The sequence below is a fragment of the Watersipora subatra genome, chromosome 2 (assembly GCF_963576615.1).
Source record: "Watersipora subatra chromosome 2, tzWatSuba1.1, whole genome shotgun sequence".
NCBI lineage: Eukaryota > Metazoa > Bryozoa > Gymnolaemata > Cheilostomatida > Watersiporidae > Watersipora > Watersipora subatra.
The window spans coordinates 34,818,294-34,833,906 of NC_088709.1; the positions used below are offsets into that span (position 1 = coordinate 34,818,294).

The 15,613-nt window shown below is 36.3% G+C and overlaps 1 protein-coding gene across 5 annotated transcripts in view; it reads right to left on the reverse strand.

The window, feature by feature from the left end:
* Nucleotides 1-15,613, reverse strand: part of LOC137386986 (forkhead box protein P1-like) — a 100,372-nt gene that overhangs the window by 3,514 nt on the left and 81,245 nt on the right. For all 5 annotated transcript variants that reach the window (XM_068073243.1, XM_068073244.1, XM_068073245.1 and 2 more), the window contains 7 exons: nucleotides 14,847-15,011; nucleotides 13,419-13,536; nucleotides 10,064-10,295; nucleotides 7,021-7,276; nucleotides 6,676-6,854; nucleotides 2,726-2,847; nucleotides 660-753 (listed from right to left, as the gene is read on the reverse strand). In XM_068073243.1, the coding sequence (XP_067929344.1) occupies nucleotides 660-753; nucleotides 2,726-2,847; nucleotides 6,676-6,854; nucleotides 7,021-7,276; nucleotides 10,064-10,295; nucleotides 13,419-13,536; nucleotides 14,847-15,011 (1,166 nt within the window). The remainder of the gene's footprint in view (nucleotides 1-659; nucleotides 754-2,725; nucleotides 2,848-6,675; nucleotides 6,855-7,020; nucleotides 7,277-10,063; nucleotides 10,296-13,418; nucleotides 13,537-14,846; nucleotides 15,012-15,613) is intronic.

The window sequence follows — 15,613 nt, forward strand, 5'->3', positions numbered from 1 at the left end:
AGCAAATGGTCACTTATGAACGAATGCAAAATATTGAGACAGGATATTACAAACTCGCCCGAACAGGATTGAGGTTCTTGACCCTCGATCCTTGACCCTCAAACCTCAACAGCTCTAACAATGTTGCATCATTCTCTTTAATTCTTTTTTAGCTGAATTTTAATAAAGCTTTTTTATCTTACAGACAGAATTTTATGCTAGCTGAGGTGTGGAAGAATTTGGTTCTCATCATATGCTCCTTTGCATTATCCTTTACTTTATTATAATTTGTTATCGACTAACTTCATCTAGCTAGTCAATAGTACTGTTATACTCTCTATCAATTAACCCTTAGCAGAAATCGCCGTAAAACTAACAAGCAGAACGAAATGACTTTTTTATTCATTAGTTGGAGGTTTCGTAACATAACAGTGACTACTATTATACACCCTCGAGTAATTTAGAAACTCAGCTGTTTAATCAGGTATCTACTAGATTCTAGAAGCTCTCCGACATTTTGATAGATTTCTCCAGTCAGCAACAAATAGTGATGCAATGCTACTGAATTCGGTTACTCTACCGAGGAGCTGGACTGAGAATGTCACAACAATACATCTACAACTGCCAACTGCATGTGTCGGCATGTCACAACAGGTGGCTGAAGACAGAGGAGCACTCACCATGTTGTGGATATCTGTTGCGTAGTTGTTGTTATTGTTAGTGAGAGCACTGGAGCTGCTTGCACGACTTTTCATAGCATTCACAGTCGTCGGGCTATAGAAAGAGATCAGCACTTTACAATAGAACAGATGATCATCACGAGCATTGAGTGAACTTGCATCACTTCATAAGACCAACTAATCTGACAAACCAGAGACTTGATTCATTGATGCCCCAAGTTACAAGTGCCCTACAGACTTCTACAGAACTGTAAACTTTTTCTAACATCATACATTTCTTTCTCAAGTTTGACCAGTCCAAGTTTCGCTACTGTCGCTTTGTTTATATCTTATTCAAATTCAAGCTAAATCACCAGTCATCAGCTAAATCTCAGCATAATATGACTACAGGAGTTGTCAGTCCATTATTTTACCATTTAACTTTTTGTTCGTAAGAAGAAGCTTTCCATCTGATACTGACTGTACCTAAGGTATCACCAGGCATTCCTTCAGCCGACTAACATGGATTACTCGAGTATATGCACATCATTCTTCATAACTTGTCACTAACTGTTAACACTTGGCATCGCTTATCTAACTATTCTCAGCGTAGATGGTTTGTTTTCTTTTTAATAACAGCCTAGTACTAATCCGACACAATGCAAATATTTTAAAGGCAAAAGATATTTACGCCTCTCCTGTCATCTACAGCCAATAAATGAATTGGATGATGCAAATTCAAGAAAACTATCCACTCATCAATCTTTGTCTTCAGAAACTATTTCCTAATGTCCGAGGAACAGATGAATGGCTACATTATTTGATTAAATTACCAAAAGCTATGGCACAGTCATGAAACGACGATATCTTCTTCAGCCTCACCTGTCTTATGGCGGTCACACTTTTTGTAGCAAGTCAAAGAAAACGCCATCCCTTGAGCAGTTACATTGTTAGCATAATGCGTTGGTAAATGGCCATACGAATGATGAATGTAACATCAAGTGCATAGATTACTCGACGGTACAGTTCTCAAATGGCTATATTTAATTTTTCAAGCATTATAAAAACTAAAACCAGCGATGAGCCCGTCTTAACAAACCTCAAACCAACCACAACGTCTCTCTTCATCATGTTACATTCAGTCAAGTGTTATTATAAATATGATTGATGTAGGGAAAATTGACGGTTGACAAGATTGCAAATTCAGCAAGAAATGCCGTGTCTATCATAACACAACTACTTACACGTAACTGTCATTTGTAGTTACTAGCGATTTACTAGCCTTCCATAACATTGTAAACCACATAGACAATATATGTGAGAATTGTTATAGATTAGAGCTTGAGCAAGTAGCCGATCATGAATACTAAAGTTCCTATTTCCTGTTTATGCTACAAAGGCATTACCTAAACGGTAAATTATAGATTAGGCTTTGTGAGAGGATGCAATTCCCGAGGGCAATTGATTGTCAAAGCGTAACAATTTATCAATGGCGTGAAGATCTTATGGTACATACAGCGTTGTTGAGCTCAGTTTGTTTGGTAAAAAGAAACGCGTATTACCAGTTACTATGGTTTAAATATTACTCATGCGATGTCACATTTGTCCTTTCGATCTGCAGTAAGTGTTCATCGATAATGCATCAATCAATTTAGTTCATTGGTGCATCTCAAATGAAGAGCACCAGTCCACTGATGCAACATGATTTAACAGACAGACTCTTGGGTACTATCGCTTAAGGAAAACTTAGTGATTAGCATACAAACACCTCGTAGCGCATAAAAGCATTCAAAGCATTGGAGGCACCAGAAGGCATAACCCTGCGGATCACAAGTAGGATAGCTGCGAGTAGAGTGGTATAGAGAGAGAGAGAGAGAGCGAGATGTCGCTGTAGTTTACCAGACTTGATTCACACGAGTTACAAATGCATTTATTCATATAAATGATAAAATATTCTTCGGGCAACGATTAACGATACTTCAAAAGTAGCGGTGCTTGTCACGAGCATTACATAACACAACAAACCTTTGGCGCAAGCAGCAAAAATGTGCTTAACTATTTAAATATTTTGTCATCTTGTCACTTACTTGAGTGATTTCTGTGGTCTTCGTTTGTGAAATTCCATTTCATCAACAGTCCAAACAGCTCCTTTTACATTCTCAACCCTAGCAAAGCACTTGTGCAAACTGAGGTTGTGTCGAACAGCATTCTATAAGTGAAACACACATAATTTAACAAACATTTACCATTCACATTAGCTAGAAGAGCTGGATGCTAGTTGTGTATATTTGTAAACAAGTTCATGAGAAATTTTGTCATGCTCATAATGTAGCCAGCTATCTACTCACCTAACTAAAAGAACTTAGTCTATGTCATCGCCTTAAACTAAGAAATTAGGCTGATAATGACTTTTGTCTTGCTTTTTATCAAACTTGCTTTGATATTGCAAAAACAGCAGAAACAGCATGTGCAAAATTGTCTATCTGTAGTTGCTTAAGAAATATCCTTTGCTATACACATTTATTTGAAGTCTCGCAGAGGCAACAGTAAAATGTGTTATCAACAGCAGCAGTTATCATCACATAATGGGATATATGATTGGAGCAAATCTGGAATTGGTCTTAATATGCATTCATATATAAAAATTATTGTTGCATAATATTATTACTGTTATAATATAATTACTGTTATAATATAATTACTGTTATAATATAATATTATTATTTTTATAATATAATATTATTACTGTTGTAATATAATGTTACTATTGTTACAATATAACATTATTACTAATATAATGTAATATTATTATTGTGATAATATAATATTATTATTGTTGTAATATAATAATATTATTGTTATAATATAATACTAGAAATTCCACTGTCATACAGCCCCCGACCAAAGTGATATTGCAAAAAAAGAAAGGGTACTGATGGTTGAGAAATGCAATATTAGCAGTCAAATAGAATAACTGCAATGGTAGCTGTAATGTACTGGGAGTGGGTGTTATTATACACAACAAATAGCAATAATGAAAGGAAAAGATTATATGTTTATATCTCTCCTCCTGCAAAAAGAGAAATGCAATATCAGCCAATATTAGAAGTAAAATGCACTGATATAGACTCTTAGAAAATCTGTACTACGTAGCCATTGTTCTGTAGTCATCCAAACCTATAATTAGTTATTGTAATAATCTCATAAGAACTGTTAAAAAATATGATCGTCATTTCCTTTACTTATACTTCGTTGGACATCAGTTAGAATACGAAAGTACTCAAATGTGTCAGCAAATGAAATTGAAAATGAAAAAATTGAAATCGGCAAGAATGAAACGATTTCTGTACTCCTATGTTAATTGCCGAAACCTTTGGTAATTTGACAATGCTATAGACTGGTGAAAAGTGCACATTTTTTTCGTGAAATGCGCAAGACTTTATCGTTCTATTCTCTGTCCCTCGGCGTTTTCGTCCTAATAAATCTGTCTATTTATGTATAATCCGATCAGATGGGTTAGTTTTAGGAATTTGCGGTAACCTTTCAAAGGCTTGGTAACATATTTAAATAGGTTTATATGCGTTTTGTATCATTATTATACTTAAACGACTTTACTGAAAAATAGTTAAAACTGTTGATAGGATTTCGTTGCAAGGGTTTGGTGACGGCCGTTAACGAATAATTTTTTGGGAGTTGTGTGCACATGTGCATTTATCATAATTCTCCCAATCAATCGCTTCACTCTTGTTTGGTCGTGGGATTATTTTTATAATATAATATTAGTATTGCTATAATATAATATTATTACTGTTAGAATATTATTACTGTTATAATATAATATTGTTATAATATAGTATTATTGTTAAAATATAATATTATTAATGATATAATATAATATTATTATTTTTATAGTATAATGTTATTACTGTTATAATATAATATTATTACTGTTATAATATTGTTATAATATAGTATTATTACTGTTATAACATTATTATTGTTATAGAATAATATTATTACTGTTATAATATAATATTATTGTTATAATATAACATTACTATTGTTATAATATAACATTACTATTGTTATAATATAATGTTTGCAGATGGCTCATGACACACATCCACTAGCAACTTCAAAAACACAGAGATAATCGGAATAATATGCCATTTGCTCCTTTGCATTTGCAGATCTGTATAATAAATGGCAGTTTCGCAAATAGTTGCTCTCTTTTCTCCAAACAAGTAGAATAAACTTACACAGTTCTTGAATAAACCTAAACTTTCTACTTCATATACTGATCTACCGGCATCTACTGATATAACATCTACTGACATGGCATCTACTGGTATGGCATCTACTGACATGGCATCTACTGATATGGCATCTACTGATATGACATCTACTGATGTAGCATCTACTGACGTAGCATCTACTGACATGGCATCTACTGACGTGGCATCTACTGACGTGGCATCTACTGACGTGGCATCTACTGATGCAGCATCTACTGATACGGCATCTACTGACGTGGCATCTACTGATATGACTACTACTGATATGACATCTACTGACATGGCATCTATTGATATGACATCTACTGACATGGCATCTACTGACATGGCATCTTTTGGTATGACATCTACTGACATGACATCTACTGACATGGCATCTACTGATATGACATCTACTGACATGGCATCTACTGATATGGCATCTATTGATATGACATCTACTGACATGGCACCTACTGATGTGGCATCTACTGATATGGCATCTACTGATATTACATGTCATTTAAGAGGATATTAATGGATCCTTTGATTAGCTGAAAGTGACTAGGCAACTATATGAAAAACTTCAACTTGTTGATAAAACACAAAACCAGAGGTTTTCAGCGAAAAAGAACAGTTCTGATGAATGAGCGCCATGTTAGATTAGGTGTTGCAACAGACTGGTTGAGAGAATGAGCTCTCGTTTGAATTATTTATCTTTTTAAGTGTCTGCATCTCAAACCAAGATGCAATTCAATGCTATTACGTAAATCATGTAATTACCATATGACTTACCAATTACATAATGTTACATAACTTTTTAGATATATCAACAGGCCCAAGTTTTACTGTGTTCTGATAATCACAGTGATGCCATGATTTAAATGTAGTTCCCACAGGAGTGGTTAGTCTTTTGTAAAATAATTTCAACCAGGCTTTTAGACAGTTGCAATAAAATTTCCTAAATTCCAGTTAATCGGGCTGAGAACCAATTAGGTTCATGCCATCATTATAAACTACTTTTATTGGCACATTCTACTTGGTTACATTAACATATTCCTCTTGTTCATTCTTCTTCATTTACTGTGCTAACAGTTCTTCTCTGCGAATACAGATGACAGTTTAGTAGTGATGAGTTTTTCATTAAATTTAAAAATTTAATATCATGCAAAATTATTTTGAATTATCACAAAATTATATCTATAGCCTGAGCAAAAATTATGAAATCCAATTTTCAATGCAAATCAGGTATCAGATGCAAGTTGAAATCTTGACGGATTATCATTATTATTTTCATTCGTTGAATGATCTTTCATAACATAGGATCAATTCTGCACAAGTCAAGAAAAACTAGTGAATGAAAACACTTATTAAATTGTTTATTATTGACAATTAACGTTTATTATTGACAATTAACATTCCAGGACGGTGTTTCACTGAAAATGTGAAACCCTTTAACCATTCAGATAACAAAATTTCAATTCTCTCCTTTTTTATATGTAATGTATGACTCAAACTATGTGATATGTATAAACAATATACATGTATATATGCATGTATATGAAAATAATAATTATCTGGATAAAAAAACTTTATTTTCCTGACTTGCTGAATGGCGTAATCAATATAGCAAGATAAGGTTTTGATCAGACGCATATGCTATCATACTGAGAGTAAACTAAATTTACTTTCAAAGTGAGTAAAAACTACTCCCAACGATAGAAGAACAAACCTACGGGCCGAAGGAGGGAAACAGAACTCACCTTCCAAGTAGCTTCATTCCTCCTGAAGTAAGAGAAGTTCTCCTGGAACCACTGGTAGACCTCATTGAGGGTGAGTTGTTTGTGGGTTGACTCATTGATGGCCTGGCGTATGAGCGATGCGTATGTAAAAGGAGGCCTTACGTCAGCATTTTTGTAGAAGTTCCTGTTCTGTTGCATTTCTAGAGGAAGAAAGACAACTCCATACAGATAACTTTCAAGGGAGCTGTAATTGATGAGCATAGCCAAAATGGACCATAATGCGTAAGACATAATAGCTGTTTAGTTATATATTCTGGATCTAGCTTAGAGATAGTATAGCAGGCAGCACTGGCATACTGGCCCTACCTGAAGGTGAGATCGTCTGCATCTTCCCACTTTCAGAAACACGCCGCCTGCTCGTAGAGACGGAGGTAGGAGAGGAGTTGGCTAGAGAACTGGAATGTGAGTTCTGTTGTGGTGGTGAGGATTTTGGTGAGCGTAAGCTGCCAGGAGCTAGAGCACCGGTGAGAGGCGTTTGGTTGTAAGACCTCGTTGGTGTTATAACCGACGGGGTTGGAGGGAGCTGGCCTGCTGATGGTCCTGCTGATGGTCTATTGCTGCCCTGCAAGCCAGACATTGTCCCATGAGAGGGTTGCACAAAACAGCAGTTTTGCTGAAACTTTTTAGCTTGTGCATGATTTCTGATTAGCAACATTTTTCTTTGAGATAAATTTAAAGAGGTAGCTTCTTACGAATATGAAATATTGTTAACAATGTTAATACTGTTAACATTCAAAAGTTGTGAATCGAACGCAAAATTTTTATTATTTAAGATACCGCAGAAAAAAACAAAAATAACAGTGTTTTGGAAGTTTATCGAATAACTGCAAAACCAGCCGTATTTAAAATAGCAGAATTATTTATTTGGCCACAAGCGTGGAGTAGCTTACAAAACCTAAACAATTTTCCCATAAAAAACATTTGATTGTTTCTTGTCGTTGCAGTAAAATTGAGTGCTAGAGGTAAATACCATAAAACCTCTATTTGAACACCACCTCTATTTGAACACCCCTTCTACTAGAACGATATTATAGAAAAAAGGTTAAAAATACTGCGGCACACTTTAATTGAACCCCACCTCTGCATTGCCTGCAACTGACATTCTTTGATCTTTATGAACCCATAATAAAAAGTGATCAGTAGAAAAGTGTCCACAAGATAGTACTAATAATGACTCAGTTACATCAATAACAACTAATTTTTTTGTTGTTGCTGCAGTGGTTGCCATGGTTTTAGTGACGGTGTACCTGAGAAGATCGATTATAGCAGTCATAAAAATTACACTCTGGCTCGAAATGACCAAGGTCTAAATCCGATCCATTGTCATCAGATTTGCCGATAATGTAGTTTACAACCTGATCTGAAAAGTTGAAGCATTTTGATGAACGATAAGGAAAGTCTTCAGAAACGTACCATGTAATAGCAGCCATCGTTATGTCGTATTAAAATCCATTTCCTTATCTAAAACTTTAATTTTTGTTTTAAACTTTGAAAGTGAAATATCGAAATAATTAATAGCTGTATCAGGCTAATAGTAACTGTGTTAATGTGTTTTACTCAGAGTAGTTCCTTGTTTAAAGCCGTCTGATACTTCGATGTATAGAAAAAATGGTTTAGCAAAAATGTTGAGGCCGACGGCATTAAGGTCGCTCCACCAGAAAAAGATTACAAAATATAAGCGACAATAGCATATCTTCCGAGAAGGGTTAAATTTATCTTTTCAAATTCTGACGAGCTAGTCGAAAAATACAATGCAACCCTCTATTTGAACACCGCCCCTAACAAAACGCCGCTGTAGGAGAAGGATTGAAAAATACAGTGTCATGGCGTTCAAATAGAAGTTTTATTGTATGGCAAAGCCACACTGTAGCCACATTGCAGAGAGGCTGGCCAAGCAGAGCTAATGTTCAGACGGTGTTCAGCTCCTAAACAGACAATGGTGTTCAATTGTAACAGAGCGGATTACATCGTCTCATTGCGTAAGGCCGATAATTCAGGGTTTATTGTTGGCACTCGGTACATCTGAGCTGAAATCACATCCTACTGACTAGCGGTGACCAAGTGTGACGACAAATCTGGTGATGACGCGTATCGGATGGTAGGCATGACTTCACTGCACGCAAGACTTTAAAATCTCCACATGAATTCAAAACAAAAGCTGATAATGATAGAATGAGATGAAGCGTTATACAGTTGATAGTCGATTAGCAATAAGTGTTGATAGCAAAGGGATTAGTAACATCATCTCAAACGCATGCGGCCTCAACAAACTTTCTAAAGACTGGTTCACACTATATCGTCGTATCTCGGCGTTGATGCCACAATACTTGAGTGATCGTCGATGATAACAATATTATCACACACCCACCGCGGGTGCATCAGAAAACGCTCCGTCATATAGACTTCTAATTTTTCATTTTCATTTTTCACAAAAAAAACCTTTTCATTTTCGCGTGGTAAAATAAAATTTGAGTCCTGTCGCAACTATCATAAATGGAAATAAATAAATCTCGCTATCCCCGCCCGCAAAGTACTATCGGCCAAAATGATGCGCAGTGACATATTGTGACATGTGACATGCAGTGACATACAATGACAGGTTACTGATACGTTAATGCCTATACACAACAGACATCAGAGTATTGTAAATTTACCCATAGTTCTCAGCTTGCTATCTCTTAGTAAATACATACAAGTTGGGAGGTGTTGTTAAACTCTGGTGCAGCAAGTCATTCATGATAAATATCTAATAGTTCTATTGTCATGTTACAGAGCAAGTATCAGCGTGCTCATAAGCATAAAACAAATGAAACTTCTAACAATTTTGTTATGCTTTTTCTGTAATATTATAATAAAGATTGTGACAAGAAATGATGAAAGATGGCGAGTGAACGAGAAGGCAAAAATAATTGTTATTATTTGACTGTAAAATGGTCTAACAAAGTCTTAAGAATGAAATACCTCATCCTCATGCTGAAATTAAAGGTACAACAGGATGAAACCATTACAGTTGTGTATGACATCACAATATACATTCCTTGTAGGATAATCTCCAATGTTTACCACAGAGAATTGCTGAAGCCAGAATTTTTACCACGCACTTTGGTGTACTCTGGTTGGCTTTCATCAACGAGTTTATTTGCAGACTGAGACACAGCCAAACCCCTTAACAAAATCTCTCATGTCAAAACAATTTGCTTTTTTATATCAACAAGCTAGAGATCATCTCCATTTTGTCAGGTTTTGCCATATTGGGCACATCAGTGTGAGATCGCTGAAGCCAGTCGATACTCTAGTCTAGATACTTATCTCTCTTTGTAGCGGCTCTATAGGACCTGAGGCTACTCACTTTAGTCTGATTGCTCTGATTCTCTTGGTTATGCTGACTGTTGCTGATGCTGCCAGTGTCCCCAGCGGATCCTGAGTTTTGTTCCGGAGTGTTCATGTTGAGATGCTGCATCATAGCATGCAGCCGTTCTTTCTCTTTCTGTAGGTTCACTTCGAGCTGCGTCACTACCTGCATCTGGACTCGTACTTGGGCTGTGTTCCTGTCATCCAGTTGGTGCTCCGTTGATAAATGTCTAGCAATGTGTAAATAAATATGTACATGTGATATGCTATCATATACAACATGAGATACAATGTGATATATTTCATGCTATACACCGTCATATAGCACATGGTATACACTTATATACAGTACGTGATATCCTGCATAAGATAAACTGCATGATATGGTCAACCTTCATTACAATGGCCCATCGCAGTCAATGTATTAGATAAAACAGACAAGTTTTGGCACATCGACTGTAATTGAAGTGCAATTAAATCCAACCCGTTAATATTCAGTTTATGATGACTTTTTAGCAAAAATTTTGAAAATTATTAAATGTAAAAACGCTTATCTATTGGAGCTATTGATATAACTCATTTGCAAGTTGGAATGCGTTTTTCAATCATGTATTGTGTCTACTATTCGACTTTCAAGATGGCGAAATATAATTTTATGACTTATAAACATGTTGAAAGACCACAATATAAGTTTGAATGAGGAACTTATGTATTTAATACACAGTAAAGCAAATTTATCGTTACACTCAGCATGGCCGGAAAGCGTGGCCATAAAGCGCGGCCGGAAAGCTCAACTAACTATCCGCCATTACAGGGGTTGTCTAGTTTGTTACGATTTTTAACAATTTCTGTGGTTCAAATTTTTTTTTTATGTGTAAAGTATTTTAAAGTGTTTACAGAAAAATATGATAATATGGTGTACGGTATAGAGTGAAATGCATTTAGGCATTACGAATATGATTTTTGCGATTATATATGTATACAATACATCATATACATTGTATACATACATGTATATGATATATAATATACATATTGCATATATATATATATATATATATTGTGTATAATATACTACGTATGATACACATACTATATACTCTGTCAGACTAAAATGTACCGTCTGTTACTATTACAAAATGTGACACATTGTACTATTATAAGACACATTGTACTATGATGTGACATACTCCAATACATTAACTAAGATATATCGTGATGTACTGAACATATATAAATATATAGATATCTTACAATTGGCCCAGTTTATATTTAGATAGATATAAACTGGGCCAACTGTGATATACTACTATGGAATATTGTAAATCAGTATGATAAGTTAATATAATCCCCTATACATTGATACACAATGATATTCTAAAAGATAGTGTGAGTCAGTATGATACACTGTACTATGTACATAATATATCTTGATAGACAAAGATACATTGCAATAAACACATAAAACAAATGTTATTATATTGGCTTAAAGACAACCAATTTATTTCAAAGATTTGGTAGAAATTCCTAAACAACCGATCAATTTGGAGTAAATGGTTTGTTGTACGAGTGCCAAACTACCATCAGTTTGGTACTCGTACAGTACACTCTCGTACAGTACACTTTCGTACAGTACACTCTCGTACAGTACACTCTCGTACAGTACACTCTCGTACAGTACACTCTCGTACAGTACACTCTCGTACAATACACTCTCGTACAGTACACTCTCGTACAGTACACTCTCGTACAGTACACTCTCGTACAGTACACTCTCGTACAGTACACTCTCGTACAGTACACTCTCATATAGTACACTCATACATTATACTGATACGGTACACTCATATGGTACACTCATGCTGTACACTCATACGGTACACTCATACGGTACACTCATACGGTACATTCATACGGTACACTCATACGGTACATTCATACGGTACACTCATCATGATACACTCATCGTGATACACTCATACGGTACACTCATTTGGTACATTCATATGGTACACTCATCGTGATACACTCATCGTGATACACTCATACGGTACACTCATACGGTACACTCATCGGTACACTCATGCGGTACACTCATACGGTACACTCATACGGTACATTCATACGGTACACTCATCGTGATACACTCATACGGTACACTCGTACGATACACTCATACGGTACACTCGTACGGTACACTCATACGGTACACTCATACGGTACACTCATACGGTACACTCATGCTGTACACTCATACGGTACACTCATACGGTACACTCATACGGTACACTCATGCTGTACACTCATACGGTACACTCATACGGTACACTCATGCGGTACACTCATACGGTACACTCATACGGTACACTCATACGGTACACTCATACGGTACACTCATACGGTACACTCATACGGTACACTCATGCGGTACACTCGTACACACACAACAGTTCAACATCTAAATACTAATCAAACCAGATGCGCTTGGTTTTAGGATGATCAAAGTTCATTAATGTGTTTAATTTTCATAACATATCTTTTGTTATTCCATTGATTTGGGTACAAATTTTAATTGGCTATTGTTATATGGGTTACAAGTTGATTTTTGGTAAATTAGTGATTTATTTAAAAAGTGGCAGCCAGTGCTTAACTCAAATAGAGGTTCAAGGCTGGAGTCTGAAAGGGTCAGAAGTGAAGGGTTCAACGGATAAGCAGTTAGATATTGGCAAGTGTTCAAATCTAAAAAGTTTTATAAAAACGGACATTAGGTTACTTCCATCTGGATATTTAGTTAATAGCTACTCTTGTTTTCTTACTTTTCAAAGAAGAATCCATAAATCTAGCGTTAAGCTGATAATGAATGTGAATATTTGCGTAATAATTTTTAATTCTATGGAAACCTCCGACACTCATGGGAAAGTATAAATAAAGGGAGCTTGTCTGTCTTGGATGATGTAACCATAACTGGAAGCTATAACCGACCAGTTGTACTTTCAAAATCACAGCCAAAGCAGTAACCACAGTTCCCGCTATCCCCACAAGGTCACTTTTCCTTATCCAATATGGTTGCTATGACTTCCAGTGAGGCTGCGGTTTGTTGTGTTGCTTTTTGGTCAAGTTATCAAAGACACGTGCCAACTAATTTTTTTAAAACAGCTGGTGGAGAGATGCGAGGTACAATGAATTGAGAGAAGAAAAGGCAGAAATAGATGACTACGAAAAATATCATCGACCTGAAGACGGTACGACGTGTGTAGAAATAGTGTAGCCGTCCAAACGGAAATAGGCGAGAAACTATAAGGGGCTTAATAAGGTTTATAAGAGAGATTTAATAGTAGGCGATTGTGACATACTTTATAAAGGATTTAAAATCATCACAGGGTTGATCACAGCTAGGCCATTTGCACATTCCGTGTCCGAATAGTGGGTGTGTTGAGAATATATCATCCAGTTTGCCGAGACCCATCAAGCCTAAAAGTAAAATGGCTGACAAGTAGGAGTTATGAGCCTCCGTTGCCCATCCTCTCAGAAGGCTGAATAATCATAAAAATGGTGAAATAAGTAAATAAATATTAAATGTAAAATATGCTTGCGGTTTGGCTAGAAGACATGAATAACCTCGTCTGACAGGCTCACTAAATGAATGACTGTTTCAGCTGGATCGTAAATGAGCCAATGCTATGACCATAGCTATGACTGCAGGCTGTCAAGACATGATATCACAAGACATGATATCACGGCTGCGTATTGTGGATATATGGATTATATGGATAAGCCTGCATTACGTCTGCGGACTTTCAAAGCATTGATCTATATCTATGGGAGTAAGGGATTGTATACTGGATAGGGTATATACTGGGATTGTATACTGGATAGGGTATATACTGGGATTGTATACTGGATAAGGTATATACTGGGATTGTATACTGGATAGGGTATATACTGGGATTGTATACTGGATAAGGTATATACTGGGATTGTATACTGGATAGGGTATATACTGGGATTGTATACTGGATAGGGTATATACTGGGATTGTATACTGGATAGGATATATACTGGGATTGTATACTGGATAGGGTATATACTGGGATTGTATACTGGATAGGGTATATACTGGGATTGTATACTGGATAGGATATATACTGGGATTGTATACTGGATAGGGTATATACTGGGATTGTATACTGGATAGGATATATACTGGGATTGTATACTGGATAGGGTATATACTGGGTATATACTGTTACAATTAATCAAGTAAAGACGTACCACATTGATCATCAAAAAATATTAAACATAATAGGCCTATATTATCTTTGTGATAGAAAACAAGCTAAAGGGTACCTGTTGGCACACCTAACATTTACATCAGAACAGTTCTGGTATTAACAATGTTTATCGAAATATATAGCATACATTTGATGAGAACGGGCAAATCAGGTATGAAAAAGCAATTTAGGCTATATCTCACCTTTACCCGTTATGCTTCAAGACTGTTATGCCATTTTGCCAAAATTAATTAGACCTACCACTGAAAACACAGGTCATTGAAAAATTGTAAAAATCAGGACCATTTCCTCATTGGGATAACAAGTATAGAAACCGGCAGCGCTTACGAGTTTATATTAGAAAATATTCTAAGTCATTGATGTAGCGCATAACTTCTAGCATTTTCTAAATTACAGTCGCAGACGGGGACCTACTGGGCGGCACCCTACAATTTTATGTGGCAACTATAACAGTTATGAGCAGCTCAACAAAAGCAGACAACTTCTTACCAGGCATCATGGAGTATGCGGTAGCTGGGTCCATCGCGTATACACCAGCTAGGGAACCAAAGGTTCCGTTTACTTTGTGATTGTCTTCGACACCATTTGTTGGGGGCGTGCTGTTCGCGAGATGCTTCCATACGTCTGTTATATCTGGTCCACCCCCACCAAAGCCTGTACACGTAACCAATCGGCCATTATATAAGATGAGTAATAATAACATTTATTCTTCCGAAATAATTTTAGCGACAGTCATGTGTGACAAGGGTGATAAATCTCCAAGAGTAACAGTGTCGATGTTAAGAGGTGACCAGCCAGGAATGACAAAGTGGATGATGAGTCAGCCAGCTACTGAAAGGTTGGCCTGACATCTTTCCAAGATATCTTTGAAATTTCCAGATCATTGGCTAAAAGGTAACTTTGTGGAAAGAGGGGGTAGAGGGTGACAGACATGCCAGTCAGTGCCGATCTAACTACATGTATGAGAGCGGAGTCTTATTGATTCACTAGCAAGACAAGGTGCGTTACTGTTGGGTGCATTTAGACGAGGAAATAGCAAGGTTATGACAAGTTTTTTAACTCTCAAATTAAAAGACATTAGTAGCTGATCAAGCATTGAGAGGCAAGACAAAGCTAGGAGCGGTCTATAGCCGAGTCACTACACCAGAGTTCATTGACAAATCTGCCTTTTATTGGCAGCATTTACCACTAGACACTGATGGAGATGAGCGTACTCCATTAAAAACAAAGAAAAACCTTGCATTCTCTATGTGAAT